General features: G+C 39.3%; 1 protein-coding gene across 1 annotated transcript in view; it reads left to right on the top strand.

Annotated features, from left to right (window-relative positions):
* The window catches only part of GPC6 (glypican 6), a 1,108,049-nt gene that overhangs the window by 284,805 nt on the left and 800,996 nt on the right, over positions 1 to 22,248 (top strand). Inside the window, exon 2 of the mRNA XM_045070877.1 lies at positions 10,022 to 10,180. Within this exon, the coding sequence (XP_044926812.1) occupies positions 10,022 to 10,180 (159 nt within the window). The remainder of the gene's footprint in view (positions 1 to 10,021; positions 10,181 to 22,248) is intronic.

The following is a 22,248-nucleotide window of genomic DNA, read 5'->3' as shown; positions in this document are numbered from 1 at the left end:
TCACTTATCCTTAATTCATGTGATGAGCTCTGAAATACTCTCCAGAATGGAAACATGAATGCTTTGCGAACACCTGCTGAACGGTTTTAGGTCCTCCTCTTTGAAAGATACTTGAGCTGGGGTGAAGTGAAAGAAACAGGTGAGACCTCTTCTTGGGTGTTCCTCCTCCCTTACTGAAACTTGGATAGGTAGGCAATACTACTCTTGTCTAGAAATCAAGTAGGCAAGACTGTCAAAGAGCTCCTATAATTACCGCTGTTCCTGTAAGAGTCATGCAAATCTGGGAGTTGTGCAGATGGTGAGAATAATGTGCTTTTTTCTAAGATGGACTGTAGCACATAGGTGCCCCTTCCCAAGCTGTGTTCTGAGCTTCTTGTCCCTTAGCACTGAGCATGGCCTACCGCTAGTGTGCTGTTGAGTGCTGATGAAAGAAGGGAGTGGAAGAATGAATGACTGAAACGAGCAAAGAGAGTCAGATGCACCTGAGTCAACATTTATTATAGAAACTCCCGTGTGCAAATAGCTATGCTAAAGGCAATGAACACGGCAAAAGTAAGTTAGACAGGGCTCATAATTTCTGGTTACGGGTATAATAGCAGTGGGTAGGAGCAGGTGGCTATGGTATAATGAACCTTAGGTCTTTTATAACAGCATCACTGGGTAACAGCTTCCCTCTCCACTCTCTCCCTGAGTCCTCGAATTGCGGCAACAGTCTGCGACTGAAAATTGCAAAACGTGGGACCATCACCTTGGTTCACCTTGCTGGGCGATAACCTTGCTTGTCGCTAGTGGGGACCTTTCCTTTAAGCACACAGGCTAGCCACGGTCCACGCTGTCTGCCGTTCTTAAAATAACCGCTCTATTGCACTCCTCCTCAGTGCTCTCAGGGGAATTCTCACTGTACTTCGGCAGTCAGAAATGACTGTGAAGAACCAATTTCCCTTTGAGGCAAATGGACCCATAGATCTAAATGTAGGTAGAGGAAATGGCAGATTCTTTTGGTCTGGGGGCTTTTAAATTGGATTCAGGAACCCAGCTAATTGACAGAAGCAGCCAATTAACAATATACAGTACACTGAGCTTCAGGTAGTGGTGCATTAGCACATTCTAGCCTATAAGAATGGATTATTACAGTTTTCAAGAATTCTGTGAGCCTGTTCTTAAGCACAGCCACTTATTTATTTATTTATTCATTCATTCATTCATTCATTTCACACCTAGTGTGGAGCTTAACATGGGGCTTAAATTTAGGACCCTGAGATCAAGACCAGAGCTGAGATCAAGAGTCAGATGCTCAACAGACTGAGCCACCCAGGCGTCTCTTAGCACAGCCATTATTAAAATTTAAATTGTATAATTTACAGTTAAATAAATCCTATTGAAAACCAATCTAATAAATACTTGAAACTCATCACTTTCTAATTATTTCATGATTGTTGTACTCTTGGGGTGTTTTCTAGTTATATGGAGGAAATGTTATGTGATGGTGTGCTCCTCCATGACTTTTTTTTTTAAATTAAGTTTTCAATTTCAATAAAGTTAACATAGAGTGTTATATTCATTTCAGGTGCACCATACAGTGATTCAACAATTTTATACATTACTCAGGGCTCATCATGATAAGTGTACTCTTTTTTTTTTTTTTAAGATTTTTATTTATTTATTTGACAGAGGTCACAAGTAGGCAGAGAGGCAGGCAGAGAGAGAGGAGGAAGCAGGCTCCCTGCTGAACAGAGAACCTGATGTGGGGCTTGATCCCAGGACCCTGAGATCATGACCTGAGCCAAAGGCAGAGGCTTAACCCACTGAGCCACCCAGGTGCCCCGATAAGTGTACTCTTAATTCTCATCACCTGTTTCAACCAACACCCCCTCCCCTGCCCACCTCCTGTCTGGTAACCATCAGTTAAGAGTCTTTTTCTTGGCTAGTATATCTCTCTATCACCTTTTTTCTCCTGTGCTCATTTCTTTCTTTCTTTTTTTTTTAATTCCACAGATGAGTGAAATCATACAGCAGTTATCTCTTTCTGACTGACTTATTTTGCTTAGCATAATACTGTCTGACTCCTTCACACGTGTTGTTGCAGATGATAAGATTTCATTCTTTTTGATGGCTGAGTAATATTCCTCTCTGTGCTTTTGTGTGTGTGTGTGTGTGTGTATGAATGATAAATATGGCATTAACTGTGGGTTTTTCATATCAGTCCTTTATTATGTTGAGGCATGTTGCCTCTAGACCTTCTTTATTGAGCATTTGTATAGCCTTTCAGAGCTCAGCATTTAGGAACATCATTTCAGTAGCTAGAAATCAGCCATGGTAGGTGTCCTCATGCCATGAGAATTGGCAAACAGTACAAATCACGCTTCCTCCTCATTTACCAACACAACCATTTACCAACACAACACTGACTCCATCTATAATATCTCAGCTACTGGGATTGATAGGCAGTGAAAGTGGCAAAAAAAAGAATAAACAATGGTGCTAAGTTTTGGGTAAAAGAGATAACCGTGGCAATTGTGATGAGTGTTGTTGTAGATGCTCTGGGAGCTAGTATAGAAGTTCCCATACAGTCTCTCTTCATGGAGGCCTTTGCGTCAGGGTTCTTCAGAGAAGCATAATCAATAAGACACACACACACACACACACATGCGCGCGCGCACACAGCTTTTTTTTAAGAAATTGACTTATGCAGTGGGTTAGGGCTGGAAACTCAAGAGTTGATACTGTAGTCTTCAGGCAGAATTTCTTTTTCTCAAAGAAACATCAGTTTTTTTTTTTCCTCACAAGGGCTTTCAACTGATTGGATGAGGGCCACACACATTACTGAGAGTATTATTTTTTTAGTTCAAGTCATACATCTTGACCACATCTAAAAAATACCCTCATAGCAGTATGGCAATAAGTGTTTCCTCTATGTTACCAGACAAAATTATTGCAAAAAATATTTTTCTACCATATCCCTAGGCAAGAAGATGTACTAGCCATTTCTTCTTAAATCTGAACAATTAAAAATTTATCTCATAAGGAGATAGTAGCCAGTTATAAACATTGCATATACATTATAGGAACGTTCTGAAAATTTAATTCTTAAATAGTCACAACTATTTACTAATGGGCAGCGCCCAGCTTTTCACAGCCTGCACTCAAATTAGACATCACCACTTTCATTTCCTGTTCCATACTGATTTTCACATCCTACCCATATGAACATTAAGGAAATTAAGGAAAATTAACAAAAAAGCCAACTTCATAAGGATATAACGTCATTGAAAGAATGTAGTAAAAATAATGATGTTGAAACGTCAGATACTTGAGTTTGTGCAGTTTCCTACACATGTAAAGTTTATCTGGAAATTTAAGATATTCTCTGATGTCTTTCAGTTCGCAGCTGTGGTCCAGTGAATCCTGTCACAAGTTAGAGGGGTTAAAATGATAAGCTTAGGAGACAGATCTTTTCTAGCTTAAAGATTAAGCTACTTAATCTTTCTACAATTCTGTTTCCTAGTTTGTGAAATAAAGACAATAAAAACACATAGTTCACATTGCCTAACATACAGGGAGTGCTTATAACTCTGGGGCAGACAGAAGGTGTACCTTGTAATGGGACGGGAGATGTCGAATTGGGGATTCTTATCTTTGGCTTGATGTTTTTCTTATCTTGTTCTCAGAGAGTGTAACTGAAGTTTTCTGTGCTTATGTATCTTTTAGTTTGAGTCTGAAATACAGAAATAGTGAGAGCAGTATTTCTTTACTGATCTCAATTCTTGAAGAACTCTGTTGAGACCAACAAATTAACATTTTGAATGTTGAAGAGATTCTGTTTGACTACTTCCTCTATGAAAAGTTTATACTGAAATACAAACTTGGTGAGTCTTATTCTCAAGGAAGTAGGAAAGTAAAGATCTTTATGGCATGTTTGAAATCCTCTGCAACTGTTGGAACCGGTTTACACAATTAATTTATTGGTTCCCTCCAAAGGAATTTGGAAAATACTGAGTGAACATTCTGTAACTAAAAGAATTAGTATTTACAGTCTTTATTGGGAAATTGATGTCAAAGGATGATACTAATATAAGTTATTTGAATGAAAGATCCACTGATATTGAACATACACTGAATTTTAAAAACTTGGCGCGAAAGTTTGAACATTCTGATTATAGTAGTGATCCATTCTGCTGAAGAGAAGCAGTCCTTCAAGATATGAAAGGATCATTTATAATAATGCTTCATCCTGAGAAATGTTGAAGAAGTGTTATTTTGGAGGTTTGGGGAATGTGAACTTAGAGAAATGAACAAGAACATGTATTTAAGAACTACGGTTTTCCTATTTTCTGCCACTCCTGATTAGCTTGCAGAGAAGTTTTATGAGACTGAAAACTCCAGGACTGTTAACTCCAATTTAAATTATTTCAGCTATCAGAAAGTCTCTTTGAAAGTTTACTTCTTCTAGAGTGTTTCACTCCCCCAAGCCTGTTTCCTCAGATTATTTGCTCAGTCAGCTTCCTGGGCACCAGATGAACAAATAGGATGGTTATTTGAGGTGACATATCAAAAGAGGAGGAGACTTAGTTTGGTACCCGACACAGCTAATTGACGGTGGGGTTTTAAGAGTTCAAGGATGAGACCACTCTGGCGTAGACTGTACTGAAGAGGGCCAAGTCTAAAACAAATATCACACTGTCATCGAGTGGAATTTGGAGGTTCAGAAATCAAAGGGCTTTGTTGTGTGAGATCGCACCATCTTCTTTGGCCTTTTTAGTTTTTGATTTCCTACCAACCTTTTAGGAAATGTAAGATTAGTAATGGTTAGTAATCTCCCTCCACACTCCAAAGCTCTATAAAAGCCAATCATTTGGCTGGCTATAGTCTGTGAAATGTGACGCATTTGGGGAATTTCATCTTGGTGATTTGTTTGGAATGTGCATTCTGAGGTCCCCGTGTGTCACCTCCAAGGGCAGAGAGTCTGTCGCGGCAGACCCACAGAGGCTGGCTTCTGTGGTTAACGAGGTCCTCTTGTCTCCTGCTCGTGCCGCTCACTATGTCTCTTCCTGGCAGTTTTCAGACCCAGGGCCGTCCCCGGAGGGAGCAGGATCTGGCAGAATCGCAATTCTCCTGTCACCTCTGTGTCTTTGAGTGAAAACAAACATCTGGGCAGGCATTTAGGGAAAGATGTTGTGAAGAGTGACACACAGTTAAAAGAGGCATGTAAAGGGAGGAATAAGCATTCTCTTCTTGCTTAGGAAACAGATGACAATTCATAGTCTGACCGTATGTCCCTGAGCCTTCGCTCCGTCTCTCACTTCCTGGTGGCACTCCCTCCTCTCACCTCTGTAATTTCCCTTATTGATGGTACAGCTAGGGAAGAGTTCTACAAAAATACAGGGACCTGGGAATTCACCCTCATGAACCACAGGTACCCCGAGAAAGCATGCACCTGTTTAAGTTGATGGCATGACCCTGCCCCTGATCTTGACGGATGTGAACCTATCATCGTGAGTTGCACGTAGGTTTCAGTAAATGATTGATGAGTCAAGGTGCCGTCATCGTTGTTTTCATCCCACACTTTCTGCATTTATGATCTCTTATCCTGATCTCCCAGAATGAACTATTCCGTATGTTCAATATTAGTTATATTGGAGGTATCTAGCGGCACTCCCATTGAGCTAAATGTCGTATCAAGTTGTGTAATAAATAACCCAGAGAACCTCAGGGAATTTGAGAAAATGTGTGGGAAGCTCATAAAGGACAACACTTTCTTCTTCGTAAGTTACCACTTTGGAAGCATCCCATTATTATAGCAAATACTCATGTTAGGAAGCACGATGTACTAAGCTGAGAAAAGTTTCCTCTTGTTAATTGGACAAATTGGAACAGGAAGGGCTTGAGCTAATTCTCTGTATGGGAGAGTAGTTGCCAGATAGGATTTCGGAATGTAAATATTCAAGTTGAAGGTCCCTGTGGTCTCTGTCCTGCCTGCTCTAGTCTTTGCCTACTAACACAGCCGCAGGCAATGCATAAATGAAGAGGTGGGGCGGTCTTGTGATAAAACTTTATTTATGGGCAATTGAATTTGAATTTCATGAAACTTCCATATAGTACAAATATCATTCTTTTGATTTTTTTTTTTTTTCTCCAACCGTTTTATTCTCCAGGACTGCAAATACAGATGGTGGGCCAGATTTGGCCCAGAGGCCATGGTTTACATACCCCCGTACTAGGGCCAAAAATGAAATAAAGGAGCAAACCTAGTCAGAACAAATTGTGCAGCTGCCCTAAGTCTTTCTGGCTATTTGAGGTTACCAGGTTGTTTTGACCAGTATCAGTGACCTCAGATTGGGGGAGAAAGGAACTATATGTACGTGGATGGGTAGATTCTTCCACAACCTTCTTATCTCTCATATGTTAGAAAGAAGTTGAGGCTCAGTCTAGATTCGACCACATGTTTCACAACCCGGGATCCTGTATGCTCAGGGACATTAGCCTGGTCTCTCTGTAGAGACTCTAACAAGTACTTTGCATGGAAGATTTACTCTTCCTACAGCAGGTTTCTAAAACACTCTGGTGATCCCTCCGTCTCTTCTCTTTCTCCGTGCTTGTCTATGTCTGTCTATCCACATCTCTAGTTATATCTCTGCCTGGGCCTGCATGAAGCTCTTGACTTCTTGAGGACACTTCCAGTTCTATAAATATCTGATACCGCCACTTGTGTATAGGTTGTGCCTCAGGACCCTATACACACACACACACACACATACACAGGCAGACACAATCAGTTTAGTTTAAAGTTGTCCCATGGGGGTGCCTGAGTGGCTCAGTTGGTTAAGTATCTGCCTTCATCTCAGGCCATGATCCCTGGGTCCTGGGATTGAGCCCAAGCCCCACATCAGGCTCCCTGCTCAGCCGGGAGTCTGCATCTCCCTCCCTCTCTGCCCCTCCTCCCCTGGCTCCTACACACACACTCTCTCTCTTTCTCTCAAATAAATACATATATATTTTTTAAATATAAAGTTGTCCTGTGAAGAAGTAAGTGTCTTCTGTTTTTATTTATCACTCCACATTTGCTGATTTTCTTGGAGTGATTGGAGATTACAGTGCTTCCAATCCAATCTAATTTCATGAATATAGATAGATCCATGGCTTTTCTTCCACAAATATCCCAAATACTGCTGTTTCCCTCAGGTCATAAAATGTTTTATTCTCTTTTGATCAGCTTGTCACCAAAAGTCCAATGCATTTTGCTGAAAACTCACTTGTAATGATTCAGAAGTGGAATGCAGCCCTGATGTACTAAATCTTGAGAAAGGGTCATTCCATTTGCAAAACAATAGGGTAGGAAATAGAGGAAGGAGATTTTGGGAATTGTTTTATAATGGGTCGGAGAAAGGAACATTATGCAGAATGATTAATGCTAAATACCCATTCAGTTTGGATACAGAGTTTTGTCCTTATCAGATATATATTTCATAAAAAGTAAATTAGAGATTTGTAGGTCATTTGCTTTTGATCAAGCCACTTTTGTTCTTTGCCAGTGTCTTAACTTCCAGAACTCGCTTTTTACCAGGATTCGAAAATCAAAATAACTTGAAGAAAAGTCTCAAAATTCATCTTGGTCTACCCTCCCCATTTTGGTATAGTCGATACCTTCCAGTGAGAACCTATTAGGAACATAGCTGTAATTGAATAAGATACCTCTTATCCTCAAGCAAGAAAACACCATGAAGAACCAGGGGTTTCTCAGTGAGAGGGACTTTGAAAGAATCAGTTAGAGGACTTAGAGATTAGTTGGGTGGGTTGGGGAGGGTTCGGAGAACCAGAGCTTCAGCCTGGATTGGATTCTTCCAGAAAGGAGAGGCCAACCTACCAAAAGGTCTCTCAATACATCTGATCAACAAGGAGGGAGAATAGTATGGAGATCCATCTGTAAATGGTAAAGAAGTCCACTCATTTTGCGTCAGGGAGGAGATATTCAGTACTTTTTGGATGACCTACGGCTTTGTTTTTGTGTGTGCTTAGACAAAATTTTGAAGTGGCTTTGCTTTGTCTCATTTATCATGGTCTCAGAGTAATTTTGTCTGGTGTTGGCCTTCTGTGAGATGGTTTAGGTGTAATAGACTCTCATGACCTAGCTGTGAGTTGCCAGGCTGGCTTCTGAATGTCAAGGGCAGCCTGTTTTTTTCTTTCTTAATACCTCCCCTCTGGTCTCTTCTCCAGCACAGCTGTCGGGCCTACTACCTTTTAATGACACGTTTCCAAGTTTTTATTACAAAATATTTTCTGTGTACAGAGAAAGCAAAGCTAATAGTATGATAAACATCAGGCATCCATCAAACAACTTAGGAAATAAAAGATTGTAGATGCAAGTATTTGAGCACTCTCTCAAATCCCAATTTCTCCTGGGAGGGAACTGCCATCTTGAAGTTGATAGTTATTGCTCTCAAGTACAAGGCATTTTCATTTTCTTTTTTAAAAAAAATATACATATGATATTTTATGGTCTCCCTCCCTTCTAGGAGATATGGAAGATCTAACTTTAGTACACATTTGTTGTCATTTTTTTTTTTTTTTTTTTAATTCTGAGGTTGTTTCAAGTAAGCACTAAAGCATCAAGTGACATAAACATGAAACAACCTCTACTTCATACAGGTCACAGGACATAACTTTATATAAGTACCGTTAAGCATTATAAATGAATTTTAATCATCACATCAAGTACTTTGTGCATTTGGAGTTCAGTGTCTTACAGTGACTTTGATCCCAGGGGCAATTTTTTGTTTCTACTTACCATGATGTTTGGAGGATTTTTCTTCTTCCCTCCACAGGTTCCACCAAACATTTTAACACTAACAGAACTGCCTCAATTGGAAATTCACATTTTATGCATTAACAGTCTATTTTAATTTCATGAAGCAGAGGTTTGCTTCCTCCTTGCAAGTAGAAAAAAAAAGGTGGGGGGGGGAGAGGAAAGCAGTATTGCCAAAAGAAGTGACCTGGTATATCCAGAGATAAAGATGTTGAATTAAACTTAACTTTCATTACCTTTTACTTTACATTTCCGTAGAACTTAAGCATTAATTAAATACACCAGGGTCTTCCTCCTTGCAGAGGAACATCTCCTCTCTGACAAGACTTGTCAACTGAGGGAATGTTTGGCACATTAGACCTGCCATTGAAAACACACTCCCTTTCCCCGAGAGCACAGCTGATGCGTTCTGACAGACGGACAGGCAGAGCCAGAACACAAGGAATTATCTCCATCTTGTCTCATCCTCGCTGTCAAACAAACCTTGGTGATGGGACTGAGCGTCTGTTGTGTTACTGCAGGTTTCCAAAGATAAGCACACTTACAACTGTATTACGTCTCTTGTCACCTGGTGCCACTTGGCACATCTCAAATAAAAGCAGGGACATTGTCATGGTCTTCTGGGTCCCCAATATACTTCCTCTTACATGGCAGGGACAGGAACCAAATATCGGGTGTCTTAGTCTGTTTGGGCTTCTGTAACAGAAATTGCATAAGCTGGGGGGCTTATAAACAAAGGGCACTTATTTCTCCTACTTCTGGAGGGCTGGGAAGTCCAAGATCACGGTACAGGTGGATTCCGTGTGTGCTGAGCGCCCTTTCCCTTGTTCCCAGACACCATTTTCTTGCTGCGTCCTCATGGGCCCAAGGGACAAGCTCGCTCTCTGGGGTCTGTTTTATAAGAACACCAATTCCATTCATGACCTCATCACCTCCCCAAGACCCCAGATCCAAATACCATCACCTTGAGTGTTAAGATTCGGCTGTACAAATTTGGGGGGGGGCGGCACAAACATTCAGACCACAACATCCGGTTCAACCGAAGTTGATGTTGAATGTTGAGTGCTTGGGATGTTAAGTCCACTGAGGCCCAGATACGTTCTCGGGGCCGGTCCAAAAGGTTGCTGGACCAGGTGCCCCAGGATTGGAAGGGAATGTTGGAGAAGCAAATTCCCCCAACATCCTTATCATCCCATCCTGACATGTGCCTTCTCCTGGCAGGGGAACACTTAAGAATCTGCCCTCAAGAGTATACATGCTGCACCACAGAAATGGAAGACAAGTTAAGCCAGCAAAGCAAACTCGAGTTTGAAAACCTCGTGGAGGAGACGAGCCATTTTGTACGCACCACATTCGTGTCCAGGCACAAGAAGTTCGATGGTAAGTGGGACGACTTCTGCTTCTCTCTCTGTTCTAGGGGTGCCTTCCTGAGACTCTCGGTCTTCTGGGAAAAACTTTTTTTTTTTAATGTTGGATCTTTTCTTTCCTTCTTAAACATTTCTATAACTTGGTCTATATTTAGAAAAAGCATCAGCGTTCTTGACAACTTTTGTAGTAATATCTTAGAACAACCCGAGTTAACAAAGAACTGTTTTGAATTTGTGCTTTGCCTGTGAGATTTATTCTGAAAGATTTAGCTTAATTTTTCATGATTAGAGTGATTCTAATTCGGGTTTTGTCACATCATAGCTTGTCTTAATTTTTCATCTGGGGATTTTCTTTTAAAATAATTAAATGTCATTTAAAATTATTTGAAATATAACAACACTTTCAAGAAGACAGACTTGTTTTCAGTGCTGCTGACATGGACTCCTTTATTTCAGAGTTTGCTCCTCCAAGAATCTAGCCACATTTTACATTGCGGTGACAATACGTTCTGAGTAAGGTTTAAATCCTCTATTGATTTCCTGATTATAAGCCATCAAGTTCCTTTCTATATTCTATCTGTTAAATAAACATTCTGTAGGAGAGAGCACAAAGAGTGAAAGTAATCATTGCTGGGGTTTCAGCATTGAATAGTCTCATCCGAACTTCAGAAAAAAACTTTTTTCAAAAGCAATCTGATTTTTATAAACTGATTTAATAATGACAGTGATAAAGTTGATATTCTCAGATGGTTGTGTATGTAGTCTTTAGAGCTTTAAGAAAGGGATGCAATTCCTGTCGTTCGTTGTGAAGCGGACTTACCCATTGTGCTGACCTTTCCTTGCACCATAGGGTCACACTAAGTTGTCCTGGGCCAGGAGACCCGCCATCTTTTCCCTCATCCTTTCCAGTCAATGCACGGCAGAGCCCGTTAGAAAAGGCTGGCTGAAGTTTGGATTTTCCTTTTTCTATTCTCTGCAGCAGGCAAAATGTTCTGCTTCATTGCTGCTTTAAACTATTACAGTAACACCAATTTCTTTCACATCAGTCCTCTGAGTTTTGAGAGACAGATCTACCTGTAATGTTTTTAGTGCTTAAGGTGCTGTGACGTTTTCCGTGGAAGTCAGAGGGACTTTATCTTTTCTGCCCAGTGTCCCAACATCTGCACCTTCATCCTCTGCCCCTTACTCTGTGTTCAACTTTATCTGTGGATGTGCATGAAAATAATTCCTTACTTAGAGGTGAAGCTGTGAATGTTGTTCCCATGAATGAAACTAGGGAGTACTTAGTTGTTCCCCTTGATTGACAGATTACAAATCTGGTGACATCTAGGAGTCCCTGTAGGGGCTCTGTGTTGGAGGAAATGTAATGTATCACTTCAGATGGAGGCAAATTGAGACACCGTATGGTTTGTTACAGAAAGCAGGGAGAGTGATCTGGAGCGGTTGATTTTTACCTGTCTTTGGAAAATGATTCTCGTGCCTTTATTAAGTCATACTCCAAAATTGCAGTGAAATAATTCTAGGCAGCATTCATGGCACACGTGTTTATTTCCTTCAATAAAAATATTTCATGTAAGGTGGTTTTATGGGGAGTTGATCGATTTTTTTAAATGTGTAAAGCCATTTAAAAGGATGGAGCCAGATACTTGTATTCTCATCTCAATGGCTTTTAATATCTTTGAATTTAGAATCCTTGATCTCATCTAGTTGGTCTTACTAAAGAAACCTCTCTCCATCGTTCTCTGACTCTCTGTCTCTCTCTCCAGATGTGTTTTAAATTGTTTAAATGTACTTTGGGGCATTATGTCAATTGATTTGACAGGACATTGATTTTGTTAAGATTAGATCTGAAATGGGGGGGTGATGAATTCTTTTCCTCATACTGCATCTCACCGCATTAAGCTGGAATGGGAAAGAAGTTGAGTTTTAGTGTTTTGTTTGTTTTTGGTTTTGTTTGTTTGTTTGTTTGTTTGTTTTTACCCAAGGAAACTTTCAGCCAGCCTTATTTGTAAAACTCAACATGTGATCCTGGTGAGCTCGACTTTTGAAGGGTTCAGTCTTTTACTAAATAAATAAATAAATAAATAAATAAATAAGAAACAATGTAAATAAACTCAAAGTTCCCATTATAAGTTCTTCTGTCTGTTTAGACAGTTTCTGGAAGGTCAGCCACACAGTTGTATGACTTACCATCTTATCCCGTGAAGGCAATCCTGTTGAGTCACCTTTCAGGAACAGGAGTGCATTCACATGGCAACTGTCCATTTTTTCCCTTAACTTAAGAAAAAAAAAAAAGAAAGAAAACAGAAAAGAAAAAGGAAAAAAGAAAAAAAGAAAACAACAACAACAAAAAACCCAACAGACTTCCTCATTGATGAGTATCAGTTGGCATGGGCCCAGAACTATCTAGGATCAGTTGTGGAATGTTACCCTCTGAGTATGATTTTCCCAGATACAATCAGTGGTATTCTGAAAGACTTGGAGTTTATTTTTAGGAGCTTCCAGTCCATGAGTCATTTTGCATTCTTGCTGGGGTCTCTCGATCCAAAGTGTCCATTCTGCATTTCTGACTCTGGTCCCACTTTCTCAGGGATCTTGACTTATCATCTGGATTTTGCACGTTTTTGTTGGCTATATTATATATGTGACTGTTTTCCATGAGAAGGTGACCACTCCCTTTCCTATATTCATTAAGTACAAGAACAATTTTAATTGCACCTGATAACATGTGATTCCGTCCAAACCATACCCAGAAGGCTACATTCAGTCACTCTTAGCCATTAGTCTACAGTTGTCACTTTCCTTATTGTACTAGAAATGTTTTGATTCCATTTAGCTTTTCATTTTGTGGCAGAGGTGACTCTTAAAACTTGAAACTCCAAAAATGTTAAGATAACATTCTGTGTATTGCCGTAATCTTTCCAGTTTTAATTAATATCTTTGGTAATATTTAGAAGAAACTCTGTATAAAATTATAACTATTCACTGGGTGCTCAGAAACTAAACCTGAGTTCGTATGAGTTCTTCTCCAGCTTTCCTAAATGGACAAGTTTGGCTTCATCCTCTCATTAGTCCTAAAATTTGTAGTTGAGAGGCCATAAATTGAAAAAATGTATGTCTAATCTCAATTGCAGACATTCTCATTCTTTGGCAGAGAATTTTCTTATACCTGAGTAGCTTTTTCTTTTTAAACATAGGATTGAAATGTTATGTATGTATGTATGTATGTAAAGTAATAGTTTCTGTTCTTGGCACTGATACTTTTCTAAGTGTCTCACAAGGTTTTGGCTAGTTGGGTTTTTTTGTTTGTTTGTTTGTTTGGTTTTTTTTGTTTTCTTCTTTCCCCTCTTCTTTCTCTGGTCAAATTTCTGCCTCTGGCTCACATTATCTAACCCTATAAGCCCATCCCCCTGCTGGCGGGGTCTTGCCTACAAAGATTCCCTCAGAACTGTACGGGTTGTACTCAGTTTGCTCCATAGCAAAGCCCAGAATTTTGTCACACCCCCAGGGTGACATCACAAGGACCATCCAGAAACACCTGGCCGAATGATCACAGCATTACACCTTTACTTCTCACGTGTCTCACCTCTGCCAAACACCCAGACAGCCAGACGTGTGCAAAACAAATAAGTAACTCATATACAAATATAAAAAAAGGGAGTGACATCTCTGTGCACCCACTCATTTCCCCAATACTGTTGTGTGTAGTGACCCTCTGACCCGGTCAAATTTGTGTGTAAAACTCAACCTCTCTCATGCTTCGAAATGGCTCATGTGTTAGGATTCTAGGAAAATACACAACAACCAAACACTCTGATAATAGTAATAGTAATACTAGGGTAACACCTGGCCATGTTCCTCACCCCTTGCAGATGTTCAGCTATGGACCAAAGTGAACCACAGAGCAGAGTCGCAGAGCTACACAGTGGGAGACTCAGCATTATCCAGTCCTAGGCTGAGCCTTCCTGAATCGTCAGCCCCAGGACCCTTTAAACTATCCCGTGCTTTCCAGCCCCCAAATGTGCTAAGATTTCACCAAGGGCAGCATCTACTCATATGTTTCTTATGCCTGTCCAGTCCCAGTGCTCGTGGGGAGGATGTGATGCTGTCTTTCAGAGACAAGTGGAAAGGGACTTTTTTTTTTAAAGCTTAACAAAGAAAATTACCCACCTAAATATAGTCTTGCTCCCAAGGAACCTGGGGCCTAGAGAGGGCAAATCACTTGCCAAGTTTCCACCAAGAAGAATGAAACCAAGACTGTAGCCCAATACTCTTGACTTACGTCAGACTTATAAATAGTAATGTGATAGGAACTTGACATTTGCTTGAAATTCTAACTAAGCTTTTATTTGTTTCAAGTGGGTGCTGGCTCAGAATTATTGATATTCCTTTAACAAGGCAATGATGTTATTGGTGGGTAAAGAATGTACCTATGTTTTTGGAAAAGGCAGGAATAGTATTCATTTGAGTGTTGACCCTTGGTTAAAGGGGAATGAACGTTTTGTGCAAAAATGTTATTGAATCAATTAAGCCATGTTATTTATTCTTATCTCTTATCTTATCTTTTAGCTTCTGTCTTAATATGGGTATTCTCTAGGAATCTATATGGAATATGGATTTTTCAGAGACTGGAAAATTTAGTTGAAGGGATATTTTATTTTGCTTATTTTTTTTCTTCAGATTTATTTGAGCTGAAATTTATCACATTTGAAGCTCGATATGTTTTTTTATTTGTTTAGTTTGTTCTTCTTGGTCTTATTATTTTACTTTCCTTCCTGGTTTTTATTTATGCAATTTAATGATATACATTTGTCCAGAGATTTTTGGCAGCAAGTACATTTTTAAAAGCAAAAAAAAAAAAAAAAAATTGAGCAGTAATTTCCATCTTTCTGAAGAACTTATTCTGTAGTAACACTCAGAATTCTCATTTTACTGAATGTGGGAATAACATATACACAGCGACATAATATTTTTATGCTGAAAATCTGCTTATGTTTTCTTTTTAAATATCATTTCTTGTCTATATACTGTGGAGATGACAATAATATAGTGATATCTGTATAATATGGTCTAATTTTCCTAGAGAAAACACTTACTCGAAAAGGATGAACCACTAAGTACTTTTCCATATGGTAGTAGAATCTCCTGTATTTCCTATCACATGGGTGGGGTGTGTATGTGTACGTGTGTGTGTGTGTGTGTGTGTTTGATTTCCGTTTGGAAACATTTGTTCAGAATGTTCTATATAGAAGATACTTAACCAGGGGTGTAGTAGATAAAAGACAGCTAATAATGACAAAAACATGTTCACAGTCTGTCATGAAGTTTACCTTATCTTGTTGGGGGAGATGTGCCTCTAAAACCAACAGTAAAGAAGTCAGGATTGGCTCTATCATATGGTAGAAATCTATTGGAGACAGAAAGGAGGGAATAGAGTGTTGTATTTAGAGGTGTCAGAAAAGACTTTTGGAAGAGGGGACGTCCAGGGCCCTTAAAGAATGACTTGATTTGGGACGCCTGGGTGGCTCAGTTGGTTGAGCAGCTGCCTTCGGCTCAGGTCATGATCCCAGCATCCTGGGATCGAGTCCCACATCGGGCTCCTTGCCCCACAGGGAGCCTGCTTCTCCCTCTGACTCTGCCTGCCACTCTGCCTGTGCTCGCTCTTGCTCTCTCTCTCTCTCTCTCTCTCTCTGACAAATAAATAAATAAAACCTTTAAAAAAAAAAAAAAAGAATGACTTGATTGTATTAGTTAAAGAGAGGGCAGGAGGAGACAGATTCTGTGTGTATGTCCTCAGAGTCCTTGGGATATGTCTTAAACATATTTACTATTAATGTTTTGCCACACTGTTCATTTACTGACATTTAGTGTGGATCTGTTATGTAGATATTCTATAGAAATGTACCAGTCCTGAATCAGTCTTCTATTGTTTTGTAAGAAACAACAACAAAATTTCAGGGCATAAACAAGAAGCACTTATTTTTCTGTAGCGTATCTTCGGATTGTCAGGAGTTTGGCTCTTCTTGTCTATGCCCTATTCAGGTTGGCTCTAAACTATGATTCGGTCTGGTCCATTCTAGATTTCCCTCTTTTTTTGGAGGCAGCTGTCCATCTTGGTCATCTTCTTCTCATCGTGGAGTTTAGACACTAAAGTTCGTAAGTGGAGGCACGATGCCCCTAACCTCCTAACCTAGAATGGGCACGCTCTCTTCCTAGGTTCTGTTGGCCAAAGCACATCTCCTGGTTATTCCCAATATCAGTGGAGAAGGGAGGAGATGACTTCTTGGAAGTGAAGGTTGGGGAAGCAGTGAATACTTCTATGTCCTAACCACCATAGTTCTCAACTGACTCCTGCTATTCTTAAAATAATATTGTGTGTTCCACATTGGGTGGTTTGTTCCCTGTTGTTTTGGTGGATTCTCTAGGAATTCAAGAGGGATAAGTATTTTCTAAACAAAGCACACTCATATACCTCTTATACCACTAACTTCCATGTCCCAGCTCAGCAACAAATGCACACAAAACCACACACAGACTCACGTACCACTTCCATGATGTTATTCAACAATAAGCAGGTGTGATATATGTTTCTTAAGCTACTAGTACCCTTGTTCACTGTACAGAATAACAAGCTAACTATAATTCATAAGGGTTATCACATTAATCCTCTTACAAAGTAATTAGCTGAGCACCTCCTTTAATTTTGCTAGGCCACCACCTCTATGACATGTATTTTATCCGAAGGACACACCTCTGGTAATCACAGTGTGCGAATTGGGTTTTAGAAATTGGAAACTGTCATACTATCACTGGAAAGTAATCTGCCAATTTTCCCAAAGGGCAGGCTTTTCCAAAAATAAGAATCAGCTCTCCAGGGATTTCATCTGAGGCAGAACTAGTGAACAGATTTACAAATCATAAATGCCTTGCTTCTGCACAATGTTGGAATAGATGGTCCATGCTAGGGGTCCTTTAAATGCAATGCAAGAAGAACTCAAATCCTTGTACAAGTGAAATTTGTCTTCCTTTCTCCCTCCTTCCCTTCCCTTTCTCGCCAACACCCCACTTTTCTCCCTTCCTTCCTTCTGGAATTCCCTTCATTTTTTTTTTTTCTTTTTTGTATTCTGCTCTTTGGACAGATCATTCAAAGCTAATGAAGCACACTGCTGATACACAGCCTCGTGTCCTCTGTGATGGACTACCAATCTTTTTTCTAATTCTTAGACCCCTACCACACCCCTCAAAGTAACTTAAAACACATTATGGTCCCAGTGTAGTTGTAATATTATCATCTTATTATCACCAATTCCCTTGCAGGGTGGCTTTGCCGAGCAGCTGTTTCACAGACAAGCCAATTTCTTTTAAGTATTGCTCTATCAGATGCTGAAACCAGCCCTACCAGAAGGGTTCTTGGTCATGAATGTTAATGAGCAGACAAGTATCTGCTCTCTGACAGGGGCTCACTAATCCTTTGAGTAAGTATGGGTAAATTATAGGAGAAATTTTATTTCACTTAAATTGATCTGCCACTGAATAGAGAAAACTGATTTTCTTATTTTAATGAAAATCAAGAAAAATATTTAATGGTGGTGTAAATTAGAGCTCGGTGGAAACATTTCTGTCTTCAAACCTGAGAGCACTCAGCTCAGTGTAGACGGTTGGACTGCATGGTGTGCGTAATGACAATGGAAAATTCATTATCTCTAGTTAAGGGTGATGTGCGGTGGGAAGCAGTATGAGTCACTCACTCTAACTGGGATTTTGTATCAAGATTCTTAACTTTCCTTCATCATAGGGAATTGAAATAAACGTGTGTGTTTCTCCTCTGCTGAGACAACACAGTTTGCCTTTTTCAGACAAATAACAGGGTAAATGTATAAGAAGCATTTATGTGCTTTGAGAGTTCTAAGATTTAGAAGAAAATGATTCAGGTGAAAATCTGAAATGACATACCCTGTCCTGATGGGAGTCCCTGAGGTAGGCACATGGAGCAGGAAAAGTGAGAATGCTTGAAGTCGGTCGATGAGTCCATGAGGGTTTATTATAATATACCCATTTATGTATGGTTTCTACATTTCTATAACAAAAAGGTTTTTTAAAAGGAGATAACTGATTTGAGCATATACAGGATGGAAGATGTTTAGTTTGTGAATCCATTCTGGATACACAACAATGTCAACAGATACTGTCTCTCTCATGCCTGGTGTATTTCATAATAGTAAATTGCACAGAATGTACCATTTTCAAATCACAAAGATGGACAGAACTTACGGGGATTTTAACTCAGACCGAGACTACTTATTTCCTGCTTCTACCCAGCATTTTATTGTTCATTGGCTAGAAATGGCATTTTTAGTTTACCCACACGAGTGGGCTTGTTAACAAACCTATTACGTGTGATTCAAAACGTTGAACTCTTGTATAGAAGATACAGCAGCACCATGACAAGCATGCTGTTCCTGCACAAAATTTGGCAAGATTCAGAAGAAAATGTAAAATGTAAAATTTTAAGTACATTATAAATAACATTTCTATATTGCTCAGTAGTTACCCGGTGATTTTTAGTTGAATGACAACACCTACGTGAGCTTGGCATTTTAGCAAATTAAAAGGGAAAGACAGCTTTGCCTAAGCAATTAATTCCACAGGGTTCCAAGTATTCCACTGGGTAGGAAGAGAACACTGAGCCAAATGTGGAGGTAGAGTCAGGAACCAACTAAGCCTGCAGAGTTCACAGCGCTCGGAGAAATTTTAAGAAATCACTCAATGCGGCTTCAGAATTTTCCATTTATTATTCTTTCAGAAGGTTTGTTATATTCATTAAATGGACAAATGTTATTTTGGGGATAACTATATATAGTAGTACATGATCTTCATGCTGTTTCCTCCTCACCTAGTGTTTTAATTGAATTCAAACAACTTGAAAATGAAAAGCAAACTTTGAAGTAAGATAACAGGGGATCTGGCCTCCAAGGCCTTGCCGTGTTTGAAGAAATTGTCGTTCTCCGCATATTTTTTTTTAATTTCTGAAGATTTCTTTGCGTATTTTTTCCTCTTTGAGGAACCACGCTATGGTCATTATAGCCTTTGGTTTCCCCAACCCTTCTGTCTCCTTCTCAGTGCTAATGTAATTGACAACCTGGTCATTTTTACTTATTTAGTGTTTTTTTTTTTTTTTTTTTTTTAAAGAAGTATGATCAATTGCCTGTTCCCTGTTGAAGTCTGAGCTCTCTAAGTATGGGGATTAGGTCTCCTATTTCTATTTTATCTTCCTTTGCTTGACTTACTATGGAACATATTTTACAGTGCTGTTGAACTACAGCACTGGCCCCCACAGACCCAAGGGCACACACTGGTCACGTGAATTACTTTGGTTTCAGTAATAAATACGACAGAAGAAAATGGGAAGCTTTGCATTCTAGTTCTCTATTAACTCTTAGGGTCCATAACCCTGAAAGTCATATTTGATTTCAGAAGCATTTATTTCAGTGGATTAAATGGACCTAATTTCAGATGCCTAGAGCAAAGATGGTCTTTATGTAGGGCACAGATGGAAATCCTTACTTCCGAAAGCAGGGTGAGTGTGTTCTTCTCTGTCACACACACACACCATACACACGTGGACAGAGAAGAATACACTCATCCTGCTTTTTGATGAGTGTGTGTGCACACGCATGAACATGGGGTGGTCTAGATGCACCTGAGTCACCCTGGATAGGTTCCTGGGTTTGCACACTGGAAGTTTTGATGCTTTGGTCTGGATGGGACTCAGAATTATTTAGCTTAAGGCCCCCCACATTTCTGCAACAGTCTTTCAGTGTCCTGGTTTCAGTGGACTTGAGAGGTCAATTATCAGGATATAATATAGGGCGCCAAAAGATGACAGAGGTCTTTGCTCTATCACATTAAATATCGGGGTCAGTTTAAAATCCCCACTGTGTTAGACAGGATTAAAGTACCAATTACTCATCAAACTATGTGTTTTACACATTAAGCAAGCCTCTTTTTTCACTATGATTTTGACAGTGAATTAATGCTCAAGATCCAAAATTCATTTGATCTTTTGCAGATCAATATTAGACTTTGTTTGAATTTTTCACCAATCTGTTTTCTCTTTTATTTTCTAGTTCATAGGATGTGAAATATTTATTTTTCACAATCTAGAAAATGCATTTTAATTTCTTCATGTCTTTTTTATTTTTATTTTTTTATTTTTTGCTTGGATGATGTTTTTGAAGTCACATAGCTTTTTAAATAGCCTTTTTTAGTAGCATTTTCTGAATTTAAATTAATGTATGCTTTTTGTAGAAAACTTGAATAGCTTAACTTTAAAGTTTTAAAGGATTTAAAGTTTCTTTAAATTTATGTCTGTGAGGGTTGGGGGGAAGGAGGAAAACGAACCTGGTATGTCAGGATACTGAAGTAAAAATGTAATAATAACCAGTATATGGCTTCTCATGAAAACCTATTCAAATAACTTATGAAAAATAAATTGAAATGTTTAATTTCTATGTTTCATAGTTCATAAATACAAAATGAAAAGTAGAAACCACATCTCTGTAAGAGGAAGTGGATTTTCTATTATCTGGGGAGAGTATCCCCCCTACCCCCATACTTCATAATATTTTGTCAATACAACTTTGGACTAATTTTCCTGTGATTGAGTTGATGGTCTTGATTTAGAGGTCAGTAGAAGCCCTTTCAAATTAGGACAACATAGAGCTAAAGATTTATGTGATGCAATAAACCATGGTTTATATTAAGGAATAGGTCAAGGGAGTACTTAAAATGAATCCTCTCACAAAGAGATTTATGGAAAATAGAGAATGAAGGAAAAACAGCATGAACAATTTTAACGCCCTTCTTGAACAATAGTTCACAGTTCTACCCATGGCCCAGTTATCATTAGGTCAGCCAGACATGCTCTCTCTCTCTGTTGTGCCCGAACATTTCAGGAAGAGAAATGGCCTCTGAGGCTATTGTCAGGTCTGGACCAAGACTCCCTACAAACCAGGGACTAGCCCTCAGGCACAACCTGTCCTTAGTTTGAAGTTTTCACTAGTCTCTAGTGTGTAAAACTCGATTGTATTCTGCAGTTAGAAGAGTTGTGGAGCCAATTTTAATTAATATTAGAGTCTGTTTTTAAATTGCTAAATACATTCCCCCCCAATTTAGGCACTTTTTAAAAAAACATTTAAGTTTGTTTTTCTCTTGGGTGTTTCTAAATCAAAAGCATCTCTTTTTTTTTTCCCCCATGTAGATTCTAGATTCTAGGTGCCTAATGCAGTGAATGTATTGTCTCCATTCACTCACACATTCCCCATATTTGGGGAAAGGCCTACTTTGCTTATATATCATGCCAAGTTCTATTCAAAACAAACAAACAGAAAAGCCAGGTCAACAGCTCAGGCCTTGGAGTCAGAAACTAGGTTTCAAATGCAGAATTTAAAGTTTATTAACAAAGTGACCTGAGAAGGTTCTCGAACTCTTGGGGCTTCATGTTCTCTCTTTTTGAAATGAGTGTAATAATTGTAGTTTTAAAAATGTACAGAAGAAGCCCAACATGTGTCCGACAAAAAAGTGAGGATTTCATTTAGGATGGTTGTGTCCATCCTTATCTGCAAGTGCTTCCGTGCTTGTCCCTAAGAAGGTGACAGCCCACAGAGTCACTCAGGTGAGAGCATAACGAACTGTAATACTGATTGGTGCCATGAGCGAAAACATAGATAAAATATTAGAGAAGGAATGAAATGATTTTATGATAAGAGGACCAGGAGTGACTTTGTAAAAAGACAGAATGAAAACTGTCTTCAAAGTTACGAAGGAATTGGACATTACTCGGGAAGGACGTGGACACGTGGCTAAAAGGCATAGCTGTGGGGAATCGAGAGCGACACAGTTGTGGAATGAAGGATGTATATGAATAAAAGAAGAGTAGAACCAGTAGTTGGTCCTTGAGAACCAGTAGTTAACAGTGTGGAAAATTCAGTCTGTTCTCTGAAAATCAGTGGGTGCTCTTACGTCTTTCATTTAAATAATTGAATTTACTCTTGATTTTGAAGTTACGTAGACAAAAGGTAG

This window comes from Mustela putorius, unplaced genomic scaffold (genome assembly GCF_011764305.1).
Source record: "Mustela putorius furo isolate JIRA1106 unplaced genomic scaffold, ASM1176430v1.1 tig00003974_pilon_pilon_pilon, whole genome shotgun sequence".
Taxonomy (NCBI): Eukaryota; Metazoa; Chordata; class Mammalia; order Carnivora; family Mustelidae; genus Mustela; species Mustela putorius.
The sequence above is the reverse complement of the archived record's forward strand: the minus strand, read 5'-3'. Positions and strand labels throughout refer to the sequence as shown.